Genomic DNA, 19,915 nt, shown 5'->3' with positions numbered 1-19,915 from the left:
TATTTTATCACTTAGTATTTTCAAATGTATATACGCAGGCTACTTCCTGGATAACTTGATGGAATATTACTCAATATCATTGTGGGAAATTCATGCAGAATAGAACTAATTGTCATTTTCTCAATTTTTAAGATCCCGACTTTAAGGACCTTGGAGTTTTGAAACCATTGCCAGGTTGGTAAAAGAGAAATTTGATAATGTCCAGAGGTCTTTGTTTTCTGTAATTAAGTATACTTTGGGTTTATTATTCAAGATCCATCTTTTTGTGTGTTTGGATCCATCTTATTATTCAGCGTGTGAGTTTGAGATGGGCGGCCCGGAAGGAATTGTGGAGTCCATACAGATTCTGAAGGAAGGCAAAGCTTCTGCCAGTGAAGCCGTGGATTGCAAATGGTACATCCGAGCCCCACCACGATCCAAGGTCAGTCTCAAGGGTGAAATCAGCTCCCAAGAGCGGACTTGAGAAGCATCTAGTTTTCACATTATCTGGTAGCACTGGGGCATGGGTCAAATGTGCTGTTAGCTAGCAGTTAGTTTCCTGTGCTTGGAAATGAAACTTGTGTTCACCTGCTCAACCTAACTTTCTACCATCATCTGCAGTGTGGGATCCGGCAAACAGATTATACAGAGGGGAGTAAGAGACCCTGAAGCAAGTCTAAGATACTTTGTCTTCAAAAGAGTATAAATAAAACCCAAGAACAAATTTCTAAATCTGACCTCTGACCTTCATGCAGTTATTCCCATGTGCATGTGTACTCTGAGACACACACACACATACACACACACACACACACACACACAAATGTACACACATCACTCCATACTTATTCCTTATGTTTTCTATATTTAGTACTAAGACATATATGTAAAGAAACCAGCCAAGCAGAAGATCTGATCCCGAGCTGTAGATAAGGAAAGTATGAAGGAAAAGAGGAAAGACAGCAGTAGCCAGGATCTCATTAGAATGGCATGAGAAACAGAACTATAGCAACTACACAGTAGGAAGGTGCTCAGGACAACAGGGAGTGCATTGGGGACTTAATGGGCAGAGAAGACTGCAAACCTTTCAGGAATTAACTCAGTAGCATGTGGTCTAATGAACCAATGGGTGTAGAGGGAAGCGAGTCTATAAGTTCTAACCTCTGTGGACCTTTCCAGAGAATGGAGACTTTATCCCAAATGTTCAGTGATATGAAGGAAGGTGAACAGAAAGGGAATGTGACTGGATTTGCTGGTTAGAAATAGAATTTGGAAATATGTGGGAAGGCAAGATAGGTAGACTGACACGAGCAGAAGCCTAAGTAGGGGGAAGACAGTGAGTGAGTCCGTGACAGAACTCAATCTTTTTGGGCAGCCAGTGAAGGAAATACTAAGAAAGATACCATAGAATTTGGTGGTAGGATATTCAAGTTAAGTAAAAAAATAGTACTACTATCTTTTCTCTTTTGAATTTGAAGGACGTTTGCCCTTCAAGAAGTACTGGTGTATCAACAAACCAAAGTACTTCTTGAATTGTGTATATATATACATTATATGTACTTCATATTTATGTCATATATATATATATATATATATATATATATATATATGACATCTCTTTTCCAAACATGTAGCTACTAAGCCTTGGGATGGAAGAAACCACAGTCCTGTTCACAGCTCTGATAGTTACAAGTCTCTTGGCATCTGAGGAAAGTTTTAAAAATTATTTTTTGCTTTGTAACCATTTAGACACTGTTTTTCTTTTTTCTCTTTCTTTTTTTTTCCGTTGCTTGCCACTCCACTTCAAGGTTAGCTTAGACTGCAGAGGGAGTGAGTTTGCATAGCTAGACTTGACAAGTTATTGAGACCCTATCTCAAAATCAAAGGCAAAGTGGTCTTGTCACTAGAGCACTTTGCTAACCTGTGTCAAGCCCTGCATCCGAACTTTGACACCAGAAGGAATTTTTAAGAAAGAACTGGTATTTGTTCTCTAAAGTCATAAACACTTACCTGGATGATCAGTGAGCTAAATTTATCAGGAAAGTGCTTGTTTTCCTTCACCTTCATGAATGAAAACTCTTTTTTAAAAGCCAACTTTCATAAACAGGAACGGCAGCACAGCACCTTGCTGTCTTTAGCGGCACCTTGTCACTTCAGTGTTAAAGTGGAGTGTAAACACGCCTCCTTCTTCCAGATGGCAAATAAGCTGTCTTTTGTATAGGCTCAGAACAACAATGCCTAGTGCACCTGCCTGTCACAGAATCTGGCAGTCTGTGACCCAAAGGGGATGCTTCCTGCAGAGCTGAACCAAGATGGTTCTATTGTGACAGCCTTTTTCTGTTCAATTAGAGGCTGTGAAGACAGGAAGTGGAATTGAATGCTGTGGTGAAAACCAAGGAACAAGGTTTACTGGCCATGGGGGCTTCCTATTTTTGTGGATATCCTAATAATTATGAGCATAAACTATCAAAGCATAAGTCAAGCTTGAAACGGGTAGCTGTGACTATTTGAATGGTATCTCCCGACCCTACCACAGTACACAACGGAGTTGCTAAAAAGTTTACATGATAGGTGTAATGTTTGTATATACTGCAATTTGTCCCTTAGCATTTGACAATTAGGATGTGACAATATCTCCTTTATTAATGTAGATGACCCCTTTAATTATGAACATGATCCATCAGCACCCCCAAGGAAAAGCAGAGAAGGAATACTTTTGGAAATCCATTCATGATGGGGCCATTTAGAAATGGAATAAGCAGCGTAGCATCAGGAGAGAAGAAGCCATTTTGAGTTAACCATGGGGTACAAACACACTTCTGTGAGCAGACATTTTGCATGGAGATTCTAGAACAAGGCTGTAAAGAAAGGTGAATTCACGAGAGATGGACTTTAGGTATTTGTAGATAACCACATTAAGCGGAATGCAGAGCAAAAATGAACCATTAACCATTCAACTCTACCTGGGGGCTAGACTCATGAGGCCCTACATTTCCTGAGGAGCTAATGGCAGCTAATGGTTTCCAGAAGAAGATATGACACTTTCTTCTGTTGTAGCTATTGAAAAATTGACCATGGTCTAGTAAAATAGCCTATTCCTCCTGTTCCTGCAAACGACTTTAACTAAAATTGATCCTTTAAAAAATTGCATGAATCTGGGAGACAGACTACTTGGGAAAAGAGCAGTAAAGTAAGAAAGGGATAAGACAGGGCAATAAGAGAGATGAATATAGCTGTAATACATTATATATCTATAAATTCATAACAATAGAAATTCTTACAAATGCTGTTTAGAAAACTCATATAATGTTTAAGCTACACTAAGAGCATAACAGCAACCTCCTCAATCTACATTGTTTTAGGAACTGTACTTTGTCCATTTGAAATGAGAGATAAACTGCTATTAATTCAATATACTTAGGGTTCTGTGATGGGGATCAAATGATATTCCAGGGACAGAATGAGAGCAGAATTTGGCAGGGGTCTTGCATAATAAATACATCAAGTAATTTTTGGCTGACATCATATGAAAGTCCTATTAAAATCCAAATCCCATAAATATGTGTTTGTGACTAGCTCAGATATTTGGCTAGCTACTAGCAGGGCTGGAGAAAGGGCAATAATCTCAAACCTCCTGGGCCAGTCTGATATTACAGAACCACTATAATCAGGAAAAAGATCCAATGTACGCAAGGAGAGAGGAGATAGAGTCAAAAGATTCACCAAACAGGTGCCAAGGAGAGTGAATCATTAATGTTTGGGGAGAATAAAGATCTACCTTTTGAGAGCTATTATTTTTCTTATTTCAAATTAAAGTGAACTTTTGTATAAAACCAAAGTATTATAAATTTGCTTATAGTCAAATCAATATGGAAGGATGAAAAATAAGTCTGTATTTCATTGAAAAATTATCAAGTTCTTAACACTGTTTATATGGTGATCTATGTGTAGGGGCAGGACTTATATGAGACCTCCAGAGTTTTCAGCACCAGTTCTAACTTTGTAAGTGTACCACAGAAACACATATCTGGTTACATCAAATTAAGTTACCTGGTAAAGGATGTTTGAGGGATAGAGTGAAACTGTCATTCAGGTGCCATTGGGCAAAGGGAAGTGGCCCAGCTGAGTCTGATCTAATCACATAGCCCTTAAAAGTAGAAGTTTCTTCATTGGCCAAGAAGGGAGCCATGGAGTCAGGGGAGCAAGGGAACTTCTTCAGAAAGAAGGTAGCCATGGGTATGAATAGCAGTGTTGAAATCCAAAACCATGGAATTTCAGACTTTGAAAAGATAATTAAATCTAAATCTGGAGTCCTTCTAATCTGGGATTTGTGAAGTAATAAACAGACCTACTAAATCTGATGACATTTCATACATAACATTAGAAGGTAAATGCAATAAACAATGGAAAATGATTAGAATTGAAAACAGAAAAATTATCAAGGGTTTTACAGACTGAGTCTGCACCTTCATTATCTCAAATTATGAGATGAATGAAAATTGAAATTTTAATGTAGTAAATAATAGCCAATGAGAGTTATACTACAACTTTTAGAATGAAATATTAGCTGTGGAATGTAAGACTATAGAAGGCCACTCAAATGTTTTGCTATTTTCCCATAACTATCTAAACACCAATTTAATATCCTTATAGCACGATCTATTGTTGAGTGTTTATGTTTTGACATTTTAGAAAATAGTATTATTTATGTTTCCCAGGTGAAGAATTTTCAACCTTCCAAATTCATGTAATATTCTGTCTGATATAATCCTGACCTTTCCAGTCAAAAACAGCAACCGCAAAGCCCTAGGTACATGCTTTTAGACTGTGGTTCAAATATTAAGATGTCCAGTTGTCTTGAACTCATGAATAACATTTGGCAGACCAGAGATGACTGAACATTTATTTATTGTGAATAAAATTTTCTTTTGAGACTCAAATAATTGCCTCAGTCCTTGCTTTTCTTGTCATTATGACACAGGGGAGGAGCTCTGAGCAACCGGTATTAAATTTTCTTTGTAACAGATTACTTAATAACTTCTGCTAAATTTACTTGCTTTGCATATAAACACAGCATTGCCTTTTGTATTACCGCAATTTGGAAAACAGATACTACCAAAAACGGTTTATGTGTTCTGAAATTGCCCGTGCCTTTTTCAATAAATCATCCTGTCAGTTCCAAACCTTTGTGATTGATTAAAAAGGAAAACACATCAAAATGATTCACTGTGAAGAGATTTGGATCTGACTATTTCACTAGACTTATATATTATTCTGTTGATCATTTCCCTTTGCCTTCCCTCGCAGAAGGACTAGAGAGACTTTTCTTTCTTATTTTTTATTTTGCTCCCTGAAATAAGTCTTTTCTTGGAGTCATTATGTCACAAATCTTACACAATAATTCCAGTCATAATGCTCATCTTAAACTTTAAAACTGTTTAAAACGAGACTGCCTTATATTAAGGTGTTGTTATGATTAGAAATTCAGAATGCATATTTGGCCTAAACCAAACCTTGTTGTAAAAAGTGAAAGTTTTTCATAATAATTGATTTCATAGATACAACAGGTGTTCAGTGTTTGCTTGGTTTGTTATTTTTATAATCATGAGTTTTATTTTTAATTATGTATATGTGCATGTTGTGCGTGCGTGTATGAGTGTGTGTGTATGTTTGTGTGTGTGTGTGTGTGTGTGTGTTTGTGTGTGTGTGTGTGTGTTTGTGTATGTGTACCTGTGTGCTCCTCAGAAGACAGAAGAGGGTATTACATAGCCTGGAGCTGGACATACAGGTGGTTATGATACACTAGCGGTTGGTGCTGGGAACTGAATTTGGGTCTTTTCTGCAAGCTCAGTAAGTGCTTTTAATCAGACCTTGAATTAATTTTTTAAGTAAATTAAAATTATATAAAATATCTATTATATTATATTTGAGATATACACTTAAAACACTTAGATGTTCACAGAGTTATAAAACCTTAAATATTATTTTCATAATTAAAATTATTCTTTTTTCTTCTGTTTCTGAATATACAAATAGATAAATTTATTCTCAGAAAAATACACAAAATGACAAGGGATTTGAACCACTATTTATGGGAGGGTGTTAGCAGTTGCCCTCCAATGCAAGGAAGATATTTCAGAAATTTTCAGAAAGATGTTATGTGAAAGACTGTAGCTAGTGAAAAAAATCATCTTTTTAATTTTATTTTCCTCGGATATTTTATGTATTTACGTTTCAAATATTATCCCCTTTCCCTCCTCTTCCATAATTCTTCCCCCCTGCTTCTATGAAGATGCTCTCCCACTCCCACCCCCCCCAACTCCAACCTCAACGCCCTGGCATTACCCTACATTGGGGAAGCAAGACTCCTGACAAGAAGCAGATATGGGTGTCTATTGAGAGGTTCTGCCAGAGCCCTACTGATACAGATGAGCACGGTTGCAGACAACTATTGGACTGAACAAAGGGGACCCCAATGGAGGAGTTAGAAAAAAGACTGAAGGAGCTGAAGGGGTTTGTAATACCATAAGAAAAACAGCAATATCAACAAACCAGACTCTGCCCTACCCCCGTGCCCCAGAGCTCCCAGGGACTAAACCACCGACCAATGAGTAGATATGGAGGGACCCATGACTCCAGCCACATATGTAGCAGAGGATGGCATTGTCCAGCATCAATAGGAGGAAAAGCCCTTGATCCTGTGGGGGAAAAAAATTGAACAGTGTTTGGAATTTTTCCTTATGCACAAACAGTTCACAGTATGTGAACCAAATACCTTACCCTTTACTTTCCTATTAAATACAAAATTTTGAAGTTCAAAATAATCATAAATGCTTCACATGTGTACATGCAAACTCCTGTAAGGGCAGTTGTTTAGTTCTGAGATACAGAAATGGAAGACATAGCCCATCACTGCTCATCATGAGTGTATGGCAACCAATGCCTACAGGGATAGTGCAGACACACTGCATAAGCCGAAGCGTGACCAAGTATACATCTGCTTTTCTAACTACAACACCACCAAGTTGTAGCCTTAGCTTTATTGTGTGTGTTTTTTAAAGATAGTGATTTATTTCAAAGGGCACATTTATTATCTGAGTTTCATTGATATCTTCTTTTTTTACATTTCTTTTTTTAATTGGGTATTTTTTTATTTACATTTCAAATGTTATTCCCTTTCCCGGTTTCTCATCAACAGGTTTTTGAACTTGTTTAGGAAAACGGAAATAGTAGACTTTACGGGGTTTTCCCTTTCTTCCATTTTGTTAAGGTTAGTTTTCCTTAAGATGACAACTTTCTTTTTGGAATTTATCAAATATGAGCATTTTTCTAAAAGTTTTCTGTAAGACTGCATGAGATGCAGTGAAGATACTAAGCAGGTTGGTGTCAACCATGTTTAAAGTCCAAACTTATACAAAGATGAAACTATAAAAGTGACAGTGTTTGTGTCACTTCAAAAAATAAAAATAAAATGTTTGACTTTCCTGAATCCCAGTTCTCTTTTTCTTTAACAGTTCTTGCATAAATCTGCTTGTAGAGGAATTTTAATCCAGCAATATCCAGCTCTGGCAAGGGATGGCATACAAAGACCTTTCAGTTCTGTGTGATCCAGCTGGAAAAAACATCCTCTTAATTATTCTGGCTAGAATACAGACATCTCCTTAGTACATACCTCTAATCTCTAAAAATGAAGGTTAAGTCAGATTGTAGAAGGAAGCAGCTATGTTTGGAGGTGATGTCTAATAGAGGGGCAGACAAAGTGGTGAATCAGGGAAAGATTTGACAGAATGAATTAGAGAAAGGATTCCTGACCAATTCTCATGAGAACAGAAAGGAAAGAGAGACTACCTAAGGACAGCATAGGGAGAGAGAAAAGTGGTGGTATATGTGTGCCGGTTTTACTGGGACAGAGAAAACAATCTAGACACAGGTGAAAACAGAATGAGCTGGGGAATGAGAAGGAGGCAGAATATTGTGAAAGTTAGCATGAGGATAGGCAGAGCAATTGAATCAGAAGCTAAGAGAAGCTGAATTTAATCAGTAAACTAGGGAGATTAGATTATATGGAGGATAGAATCTTCCAGGCCTAGGCCAAGGAATAGCTAAGCCCAAAGGAAAAAATAATGCTCTGGGTTTAGCCCAGCCTGTTTGTTCACACAGCTTGGGTATGACTCTCATCTCTTCCCTTCATTTGAAGAACTAAAAGTGACATTCACATCTCCTGTTGCTTAGGGAACTAAGCAAAAGAATTTATCTGGGGTCAAGTGATTGCTAATAGATCACACAGACTCCTTTGTCATGGTAATAAATTACTATTCCAATCTGTGTTTCTGCTTGTAGTATAAGGATCTGGAAAAGTGCTTAGACATATTATCTCATGAAATATTTGGACTTAAAAATGCCAAATTAAAAACCTATTTTCCCTCCTGACTCAGTTAATCACTTTCATTCGTCTTTTTTTTTATTTTTGTGAGTACAGATATTTTGTTAAAATTTGTAAAACTAGTGATATCCATGGTCATATTATGTTGTATTTCAAAAGGTGGACTGTGTTGTGTCTTGTATTCTTGTGGACGCCTCTCTTGCTGGTAAAACTGTGTATTTCTCTCTTGAATTTGCACATTCTTTTGACGGATGATAAACTATGCTAGGGTATTGTGGAGTACTTTAGAATATACTCAAGTTCCAACTATTTATCATTTTTGTTATCTCACAAGCATCAGCCGACTCTCATTTGTCTTCTATAGAACTTTCAGATTGATGGCTTTTATTCAGGAGAGAGCAAAGGAACATGAAGAAAAGAGTCTAAATGACAGAGCCTACGACTCTTATTTTGGGAACTTGCATTGATTTGTTTATTTTTCTTAAGAAAGTTATGATTTTATTCCTTGCTCCAGCTTTCTAGTAAAGGTCACCTGAAAATGACTTATTTTAAAAAAGCACTTCATGCGATTATGTTAAAGACACATTATTGCACGTGGCAAAAATTTGGCGGATTAACATTCTTCAGATTTATTTTTTCATAATTTTATTATTGTTTGAAGTTTTCACAGGCATAGATATTAACTGATCATACCTATGCCTCTTATCCACTCTAACTGCCCCTGAGACATACACAGCACACCTTCCTAACTTCATATCTTCCTTATAGTTTGTTTGCTTTTCATTTGTTTGTTTGTTTACTCATTTATTTGTTTATTTCAACCTTCCAAGTCCAATTTATGATGCATATATGTAAATGGTGCGGTATGGGTAGCCACATGTTACATGCCTAAAGAAGAATGATGATTCTTCCCCCAGAGACCATCAGCAGGGACTGAGTCTTGAGAGTCCCACCTCCTCACATCAGTAATGGAATTTTTTTAATTGAGTTGATCTTGTGTAGCTCTTCCGCAAGCAACTACTGCTGCGGTGAGTCCATGTATCCAGTATCCATGTCATGTGCAGAGAACAGCATTTCACATTCTTTTTCTCCATCCTCCATCACTGTGCTCTTTCTGTCCTCTGCAATGTTTCTTGAGCCTGGTGCAGGACAGAGGAACATCCAATCAACAACTGAGCGCTGGCGGGGACTTTCAGTACTTCGGACAGCAATGTTACTGTGTTGTCTGTCCATTAGCCGTAGCAACAAGAAGTTTCTTTGGCAGTGCTGCCCTGGTACAGAGTCGCGCTCCTGTCTGTCTGTCCTTCATGCTCTCTTTGGTGTCTACAGAATCCTCTTTCCTTCCTTCGCAGTGATCCAACTGCCAGAAGTTCACCAAGTCTATTCTTCCGATCTATGCCAGAGAGATCTTTGACTCCCATGGGAATCCCACTGTCGAGGTGGATCTCTACACCGCAAAAGGTCTCTTCTTAGCTGCGGTGCCCAGCGGTGCGTCCTCGATGAGGCTCTAGAACTCTGAGACAATGATAAGACCCGCTTCATGGGGAAGGGTGTCTCAAAGGCTGTGGAGCACATCAATAACACTATCACACTTGCTCTGATTACCAAGAAACTGAATGTTGTGGAGCAAGAGAAGATTGATCAACTGATGCTCGAGATGGATGGCATCAAGAATAAATCTAAATTTGGTGCAAATGCCATCTTGGGAATGTCCCTGGCTGTCTGCAAAGCTGGTGCCTTGGAAAAGGTGGTGCCCCTTTACCGTTACATTGCTGACTTGGGAACCCGGAAGTCATCCTGCCAGTCCCAGCTTTCCATGTGATCCACGGTGCTTCTCATGCTGGCAACAAGCTGGCCATGCAGGAGTTCAAGATCCTGCCTGTAGGGGCATGCTGTTTCCGGGAAGCCATGCGCCTTGAAGCAGAGGTTTACCACAACCTAAAGAATGTAATCAATGAGAAGTACAGGAAAGATGCCACCAATGTGGGTGATGAGGGAGGATTCGCACCTAACTTCCTGGAGAACAAGAAAGCACTGGAGCTACTGAAAACTGCAATTGCAAAGGCCAGCTCCACTGACCAGGTTGTCATCGACATCGATGTGGCTGCCTACGAGTCCTCCAGGGCTGGCAAGGATGACCTGGACTTCAAGTCTCCAGATGATTCCAGTTGGTACATCACACTCGACCAGCTGGCTGACCTGTACAAGTCTTTCATCAAGGATTACGCTGTGGTTTCCATTGAAGACCCTTTTGATCAGGACAACCGGGATGCTTGGCAGAAGTTCACAGCTAATGCAGGTATCCAGGTGGTAGGGGATGACCTCACAGTGACCAACTCTAAGCGGATTGCCAAGGTTGCAGGCAAGAAGTCGTGCAACTGCCTCCTGCTCAAAGTGAACCAGATTGGCTCTGTGACTGAGTCTCTGCAAACGTGTAAGCTGGTCCAGTCCAATGGCTGGGGAGTCATGGTGTCCCATCGATCTGGGAAGACTGAGGACATTTTCATTCTCAACCTGGTGGTGAGCTCTGCAATGGGCAGATCAAGACTGGTACCCCTTGCCGATCTGAGCGCTTGGCCAAATACAATCAGATCTGTAGAATCGAGGAAGAATTTTGCAGCAAAGCCAGGTTTGCTGGCAGGTCCTTCAAGAACCCGCTGGCCACATAAGGCATGGGCTGGAGATCCCTGGAGCTTACGGATCCTCTGCCCCTAATGTCATCCAGGTGGCTCAAGGCCAGCCTAGTGCTTGCCTCTCCCATGTCACTGCTTCCTTAGACGGCCACCCCTGATCACCCGGAGCCCTGCTGGAGACCCCAACTTTGTAATCATGTGATTGGTCTGAATCATTGTTTCTGTCACCTGACTTCCCAGCTAGTGTCTGGAGCCCTCAGAGCTCCAGTGTAATCTCTAGGGTGCCCAACGTCAAGACTCCCGCTGTTTACGTGCAAAAATAAAAGCATGCAGAATCCTCTCTCCACAAAAAAAAAAAAAAAAAAAAAAAAAAAAAGCAGCAGCTCGTCAATTCCATTCATTTGCCCATATTTCTCTGTGTCTTCCCATAATTATATCAGGGTAACCTGGAGTGAGCCACCACAGCTCACTTTTGCCTTACACAGGCCTACAATATATTGTTCTGCATATTCTAGACTTTGGGTGTATGTCATAGTTTGTTTTGATAGCTACTTTAAATAGTCATTACCACTTACAGTAGAATGTGTGCATAATTATTATCTATAGCACCTAAAAGCCATGTTGGATTTGTGGACAGTCAATACATACACGATGAGCACTGAACAAGTGAAATTAATAAAGGAAATGGGAGTTCTAGTTGGTTAGGTAGGCAGGAAGTACCACATGGACTGTAACCTGAATTGTGTTCAATTCGAATCAAGCAGGGAGCCTATAATAGAAAATGCTGCCAGAGTTAGGGAGTCAGTCAGGTGGGAGTTTGTTCCTTTAGAATGTTATAACTGAACCAGACCTTATCACATCCAGAAAAAAGCCTGGAGTGTTAGGGCGAAAACAAACAAACAAACAAAAACATTGGGAGGAAATGGAAGGGAAAGGAAGGGAAGGGGAGGGAAAGGAAGAGAAGGGAAGGAAAAGGAAGGAACAGAAGGGGAAAAGAGGGAAAAGAAGGGGAGGAAGGGGAGGGAAGGAGAGGGAAGGGGAAGATGAGGTTTCACAATGATTTTACTTTGTCTCACATGAGGATTTGGGTTAAAGGCATGGGATCATTGATTTTGTACTTAGAAATGTTCATTTTGCCTGGGTTGGGAATTGAGCCACATTGCAGAAACTGAACCAGACCAGACACACAGGCTGTTAAGGAGATTGTTAAAATATACTGTTTCAGGGGACAGGGCATGCAATTAACTTGTAAGAGAAGCTATAGGGGCCAATGAATATGATGTAATAACATTGAAGATAATTAATATATTTTTATTAGCTGAAGTACTGAAACTTTGAACAGGATAGACATTTACAGATCTGGGGAAAGTTTTCCCATTTATTTCAGTTTTTTGAAATAATAAATTTTGAGAAAACGAATATAGAAAGGCAAAAGTAAACTTAAAAATAAATGTATGCCTTTAGTGGGTGTGCATGCTAGATGAAGTAAATAAAATTTAAAGGAAATAGCCTATATATGTCCATGATTAAAGAATAAAATATTAACAAACAGTCGATGTGTCAAAGGAGGCCAGGCTTATTCAGAACCCATTCTCGCACCTTCACTAATTTGCTGCACGCCCTTTTACTTTACATTGTTCCTCTAGTTTTACATCCTTTCCTGGTGCAGTGGTTTAATTAATACATGTTTTCAGTGTTTCATTCCACTGCTTACTACGCTTTGCACAATGCACCATTATGGCCGCTACCAACTAAAAGGGCAGGCTGTGTCGGTTGCTGAACGGATGGATGAATGAACAAACAAGTTCTTGTAGTCTGATCCTTGCCGGAATCCATCACTTATGGTTCTGAATACACATGGGCAGAGAGTCAGAGAATGTTCCTTCATCGAGAACAACTGTGTTAGATGCAGGATGTTCTTGAGGTAGGAGGCCTCACATTTCACTTGTAGTTTATACTCCCTGAGCCTAAGTTGTTACAACATGAGAGCCACAAAATTACTGGGAGCTCTAAAGATGAATTGGTGACCAAGTACATTGTATTCATCAACTGCTTACTTAACTTTTATTTGTGTACAGTTTGCTAAGCAGCTTGATTTAAAGTGTGATAAAATACATAGGTCGATCTTTTAAAAACTGTCTTAATATGCTCCACCTCAAAGGTGAATCAGTGCAAAGTAAACAGAGTGATATCAAAGCTGTCTTTCAGTATCAGTTTTGTTTTCCTTCAGTTTTAATGTGAATTATTCTTTTATATACCATTTGTTCCCCTCAAACAAAGCAACCAGGGCACTTGGACAATAATACATAAAGAATTTAAAGTAACTTCTGTAACTAAACAAAATAAGTGTATAAGTTTTGAGAGCTAATAGCTGATTTCAGATGCATCATGGGATGACATCAGGATCATTTGGGGGGGGGAAGAAAACTTAGCTAAAGGAAATGGTGCGTTTACTTTAAAAAAAACAGCATAATAACGGTTGAAAAAAATATTAAAGGTAATTTGCTTTGCACTAGTTCGTCTGCCTGCGGCCCACAAGGGGAAATAATGGGGCTGATTGCAATCAAGGCTGTCTTGTGAGACTGAACAAAAAAGAAGGAAGCCCTAGCTCTGCTCTACATCTTCAAAGGAACAGTTTGTTTTGTCTTTGTTTTGCAGATTTACTTACGTTTCTTGGACTATGAGATGCAGAATTCAAATGAGTGCAAAAGAAACTTTGTGGCGGTCTACGACGGAAGCAGCTCTGTGGAGGACTTGAAGGCCAAGTTCTGCAGCACAGTGGCTAATGACGTCATGCTGCGCACAGGCCTTGGGGTGATCCGCATGTGGGCAGACGAGGGCAGCCGCAACAGCAGGTTTCAGATGCTCTTCACATCTTTTCAAGAACGTAAGATTCCCGTACTTGACTGTTTGTCCTTCAGAAGTGTCCAGGGCTGCAAAACTCCTCAGCTGCTAATGGGGTTTTCTTCACGCAGCCTGCGCACAGCAGGGTATTACCTAATAAGCTCTTAACACAAGTGAGGTTCTTTTCCCCTCATTTTGATGCAGTCACAAGTGAGGGTTATGTATTAGGATCTGAGTACTTATCTCCGTATATGCATCAAAGCCGTTTCTAAGCTAGTGCAAGCTCGTCCACTGGGAAATGCTGGGTTTTGTTGTCTTTGGATTTAGCTCTTCCTAAGTATGTGGAGGTGGTGCTGCAATTTCTGGTGAAGCTTGACTTTAACTATCGTTTTTCATAACTTGCATGAAATATGTGACTTGTTAGATTTCGTGAGTTTCTCCTTCGGTGTGCTTTAAAGTGAGCAGGCTTGCTACTGCAGAACCACAATTAAACTACGGGGAGAGAGAACTGCGTGGGAAGACAGAGAATTAGGAAGTACTTCAGAAGGTGTCTAAGTGACATGATGACATTTAAAGTTAGTGTAAAGTACAGAAGTTTGTTTTGTTTTTCCCCCACGTTGGAAATTACAGTTCAATGAATAATGAGGTGTATGAACAGATAGATTAGGATATTCTTAGAAAATTTTGGCTATTTCATGGTTCACAAAAATAACAAACAAACAAACATCCCAAGAAATTCAGCTTTAAAGAGTAAGAGTTTTGCACTTTCAAGCTGTGACTTTTTACTTAAATTGAAACAACAACAAAAGATTTGGAACTGACTAAGACATCTTATTGTGGCAGCAAGGTTTTTAAGTTCAGGATTGCTAAAAATGTAGACAATTATTTTATAAAACACACAAATTCACTTAGCTTTAAATTCCTCTCTGACTATTCAGCTGGGGCAATCTATGTTGCCAGAACCCTTGAATGACACTTGGTCTTTCTAGATAGTACTGTGAACTTCAAGTGAGTTAAAGATCCTGCCCAGCTGTGGGCTGTTAGTACAAGTTGAAATCTCTGTCTTCATCTCAGGGCTTGATTAAATGCTGGAGGTCTTGAATCTTTAATTCATTCAGGCATTTAAAAAATAATTATATAGTTCCTAGACTATAATATAAAAACTTCTAATTGGAAATCATGGTGGCTTATGCTGCACACCTCAGTTGTACTTAGTACAGTGTGCCTTCAGTAAGAGGCTTCCACAGACTCCATCATTAGAGTTTTAATTACAATTGGAATGTGCTGTGAAATACACTTAGTAGGAGATCTAACATATTCCTTATTTTATTCTCAATGTTTTGTATATTTTATTTATATAACACATTATATTTGCCATGTGTAACATGATACTTTGAAATGCATATGTGTTACAGAGTTGTTACACATAGTCAGGCATGATGTATATTTTCTCTTGCAAAAATACCAAGAAATGAATAGTCAGTGTTCTCACTACAGAGAGAAAATTTTCAGGTGATCTTATCGATGGGCTAGAAGTAACCATGGCATCGTGTAATGACTTTACACTTTCAGTTATTATTAAAGGGTTCTGTGATGCATGTGCCTGAATCGTGGGCAGGCAGAGGACAAGACTGTGGAATTAGTTCTTTCCTTCATAGGCTGAAACGTAGATTACCAGGTTTATGTGGCCTGTGCAGTTTTAGATGCCCGGCCATATAACCTGACCCCTGTTGGGATGACTTTTATTTTTTAATATTCTTTTCAAGTTGGAATCATGACCTACTGAGGTCACCTATCTACTTTAACTGTCAAAAATATGGAATGGCAAACGACTACTATGCTACCTCTCAAGTCTCACCAAAAATCTGCCATTTTTATCTACTGCTCTGTAAAATTTAATACAGATAAATGGAAACCGTACTTCTCAATTTAAACTATGACTTAAAGTTTTATTTTACTCAAGTGCAATATGAGACAACAACTCCACTTTATGCGGACAACATGCTCAGCTGTACAATTAAGGGGCATGTGGAAAGATATCGAGTATGAGGGATGTTGCATTGACCTAAATGAAAACCTCATAGTTTAACCCTCGGCGTTTTTGTATGTAAAATAATCCACTGGAAAGCCCAATAGTATGTGAGATAGAAGGAAAATTCAGCTGACCTGTAAGATCCCCTCTTCTCTCAACTGGATTATTAAATTCTATGTGTATCTATAAATCTGCACGCATGAGAAATGGTGCATTATGTCATGCTATGTTACCTATTATATAGGTGTAGTTGAGAGAAAATGTAATATTTCGATGTCTGTGACTGTATGAGCCATTGAGGCCATTTGGTGAGTAGCTATATCAGGTAAGGATGAATAGGACACAGGATGCTCCTTCAACCGCAAGTGAAGTCCCACCTAACCCAGAATGTTCTTCCACAGTGTTGGAATGATGAGTCTTATAATGGCAGTTTCTGTGATCATTACGCTCATTGGCAATGAGCTGTTGATAAAAGATTGTTGTGTAATCTGTGTTTTCTTGCACATCATGTTATATATTCTCTGTTGTTAAACAAAATATGGTCGATTGAAAGGTGGGTGATTTCTCTAAATCCTTCAAATTCCGTATGTTAAACAATCTGATAACCAATCTGAAGCCCTTGTAAAATGATTAGACTTCAAGATGAGCACTCTTGGATGAGATTGGGCTCCACAGACAGAATCAACAGAAACTGACTCAATTCTACCTCCTGTGGGGACACCGTGGGGTAGTTTTACCTATGACCTGATTGTACCCACACACTGAATGTCCGGTTTATAGTCTTGGACTTTTCAGAGTCTAGAACTAGGCAAAACCAATGACTCTTTCTTGTAAGTAGACCAGTAGCTTGTGTTTTACTATAACATCATAGGTAGATTAAATATTACTAAAGATATTTTTATCATGGTGCTTTGCTTTCCTTCATTAGCTTCGTATTCAGAATTCTGTTTGTGGTCTGAAAAGGGAAGCCATTATGCAATGCACTGGGTGTGTTGACTGATTCATTCATTGGGACCATGCTTTACTAAGTAGAGCATGGAAAATATGTGATAGAACCAAGTGGACTTTAGTTTGAAGAGATGGTTTAGAACAACTTTGGGGTCTCTATACAGGCATTGAGGTGACTCACTGAAGAGGCTTCAGGTTCCTTACCTAATGTGGCTTTATGCAATGTTAGTTTTGGCAGATAATTCAGAATTGCATTGTAAATTGTGCTGTTGATTCTGGATATATATTAAATATACATGTGTGTGTGTGTGTGTGTGTGTGTGTGTATGTGTATGCACATGTGAATGCAGGTGCCTGTGGCCTGTGGAATTCATCAGGGGTACCAGATTTAGTGGACCTTGGTGATACCTTTGTGATCTAGGATTGGTAGTACAGTTGTGATCCAGGATTAGTTGTATAGTTGTGATCTAGGACTGGTTGAACAACTGTGATCCAGGGTTGATTGTATGTGTGTGTGTGTGTGTGTGTGTGTGTGTGTGTGTGTGTGATGTATGTGTTATCTTGTTTTCTGTTGCAAATAACACAATATGTGTAGACTGAATGTGTCATAAGTAAGAGAGGCAAATGGATTTAGTGTAATTCATATGCAGAGTTTATGCCTGGTCTTGTTATGGATGATGTGCGACTGTGTCCGAAGTGGTACAAAGCATCACCTGCCACTGAAAACCACCACATCTGTACCTGCATGCGTGAGTATTTACACACATGTGGACACATGTGTGCATGTGTGTGTGATTATGTGTGTGACACGTGTGTACTGCCTCTCACCTGCTCTATATGGATGCTCCAGCAGTTAATGACAGGCTTCTTTAGAGATGGGTTTTTTTTTTTTTTTTGCATCATAATCCCCTCCCAAAGACTCCATTCTTACCATCCATCAAGAACAAATACATCGGGCTGGAGAGATGGCTCAGTGGTCAAGAGCACTGACTGCTCTTCCAGAGGTCCTGAGTTCAATTCCCAGCAACCACATGGTGGCTCACAACCATCTGTAATGGGATCTGATGCCCTCTTCTGGTGTGTCTGAAGACAGCAACCTTGTACTCATATAAAATAAAGATATCTTTAAAAAAAAAAAAAAAACAAATACATCTCCATCTTCTAAATATATCACCTAAGAAATTAAACACCAGTGTGTATAGACAAATATTATTCAAATAAGATTCATAGATATACAGATTGTGTTTTTCTCACAAAATATATAATGTACTTATTTGCCCAAAGCAAATGTATACCAAAAATACATATTTAGTTTACTTGTTGTTGATGTATGGCTTGTTCATCAAAGGTTGATGAAAATAGGTGACCACCGGATCTTGTCAGCAGACTCCTACATGATTTTCAAACCTGATTTGATTCTTCGGCCCCATCATGTCCAAGTTCTGGTTTCATATCACGGTCACATGTTAAAATCAGTGTGTATATCACATCAGCATCACACTACTCTCAGATATACATAAAATAAAAAATGAACACATTCTATAGATCTACCAATATGATGGCTGAGAAAGACCAGTGTATACATTTTAAATCATCAAACTTTTATCTCTCGTCTGAATTCGCTATGATAACGGGAAAATGTGTTTATCGTGAGGACGTCATTCATTGTGGCAAAAGCAGATGTTTAGCTTGCACGAGACCATAAGAAACTTATTACAAAGTCTGTCTTGCACGACCATATCTGCCGCAGAAATAATACTAACAGTTAACAGTAGACGCAAGAGCTCAGAAATGAAAAAGGATTCCACAGTGAAGGCTGGGGAATCACCCTGTGTAGCTGGCTTCATGGGGCCAAAAAAACAAACAAATAAACCAACCAAAACCAGTCTCCTCTCCAGTCCCTCTCACACTCACTGGAGACATTACCAGAATTGCAGCATGTGTTGCTTTTGTGACAGATGAACATCTTTTAAAGATGTGCACACCCAGAACAAAAGCTACCCATAGTCCAGGTATTTGACAGGAAAAAAGGGCCTGTGTATTTCTAGGGAAAATAATTCTGGGTCATTCTTAAATAGAATTATTAATGACAGATTGAGGTTTATCTTCCAGAATTATGTCAAAATTTTTCTAATAATACAGCTGAATATATTTACATCACTTTCCATAGTCATTGACTTTATCCTGAAGAGCCACCCCATTTAAAAAGTTATATGTAGTAAAATTTATCTTTACGTACATTTATTCATAACCAATTATGGCAGACATGTTTATTTAACATTAACTGAATGTCAGTAAGGGAATGCTGGAGACATTGGTCAATAATACCTGTTCAGATTAACTGCTGCCTTTCCTAAGCCAGTGTGCTCTGGATTTTGTTTGAATTCAGTAATGGGGATGGGTAGACCCCAACAGTTGGTAAAATTCTTGCTTATGGATAGCTGATTACTGTTCTGCTCTCATGTACAGCTATGGCAGAATAAATTATCAGGTCTTGATTGATGAACAGAAAATGTGCATTATAAATAGATAAGCAAATAGATATTTTTAAACACTGAACACTTTACGTTCACATGGAAATTATTTACAATAATTTCCTCAAATAACATAGTACATTGTAGTTTCCTGTCAACTTATAGAGATGAGCCAAAGTAGTTGGTTTATTTGTGATTCAAATTGCAAAGGATAACATTTGTTTTTCAAGAGACATGTGAAGAATCATTCTTAGATGTGTTAAAATTTTTTCAGAGTATGAAGACAACATAAAATACCCATGATAGAGCAGTTTCTAGAATTAGCTTTTGAAATTTCTGACATGAATGGTGCTATATTTGTATTCTGTAGCAAAATTTCCCCTCAGAGTGCTTATCATTAATCAAATAGATATAAGGTGATAAAAAGGGAAGGCCATCATGGAAGCCATGACCTCACCAGGTAATACCATAATGAAAATGAAAATTACTCCATTTATACAGCTGACACCAGAGGAGCCAGTTGAACTGGTGGCTTCCTAGGGCACCAGGCACTGCAGATCAGTGTCTGGACACCAACAAGAAAGAAGATGAAGTATTGTGACAGACAACCCCAAAAACCTGA

The 19,915-nt window shown here is 38.8% G+C and overlaps 1 protein-coding gene and 1 pseudogene across 3 annotated transcripts in view; both read left to right on the top strand.

Moving 5' to 3' along the window:
* Neto1 (neuropilin and tolloid like 1) overlaps positions 1-19,915 on the top strand; it is a 108,607-nt gene that overhangs the window by 68,847 nt on the left and 19,845 nt on the right. The window contains exons 5-7 of one of the 3 annotated variants that reach the window (XM_032885815.1): positions 133-174; positions 294-421; positions 13,654-13,882. The exons of 1 other annotated variant lie outside the window; for it this stretch is intronic. In XM_032885815.1, coding sequence (XP_032741706.1) covers positions 133-174; positions 294-421; positions 13,654-13,882 — 399 coding nt within the window. Of the gene's footprint in view, positions 1-132; positions 175-293; positions 422-4,697; positions 4,971-13,653; positions 13,883-19,915 lie in introns of those variants that run through there. One more of the 3 variants, XM_032885817.1, reaches the window with a different exon arrangement.
* Positions 9,307-11,054, top strand: LOC116884657 (annotated as a pseudogene).

This window comes from Rattus rattus, chromosome 15 (genome assembly GCF_011064425.1).
Source record: "Rattus rattus isolate New Zealand chromosome 15, Rrattus_CSIRO_v1, whole genome shotgun sequence".
Lineage (NCBI taxonomy): Eukaryota > Metazoa > Chordata > Mammalia > Rodentia > Muridae > Rattus > Rattus rattus.
The sequence above is the reverse complement of the archived record's forward strand: the minus strand, read 5'-3'. Positions and strand labels throughout refer to the sequence as shown.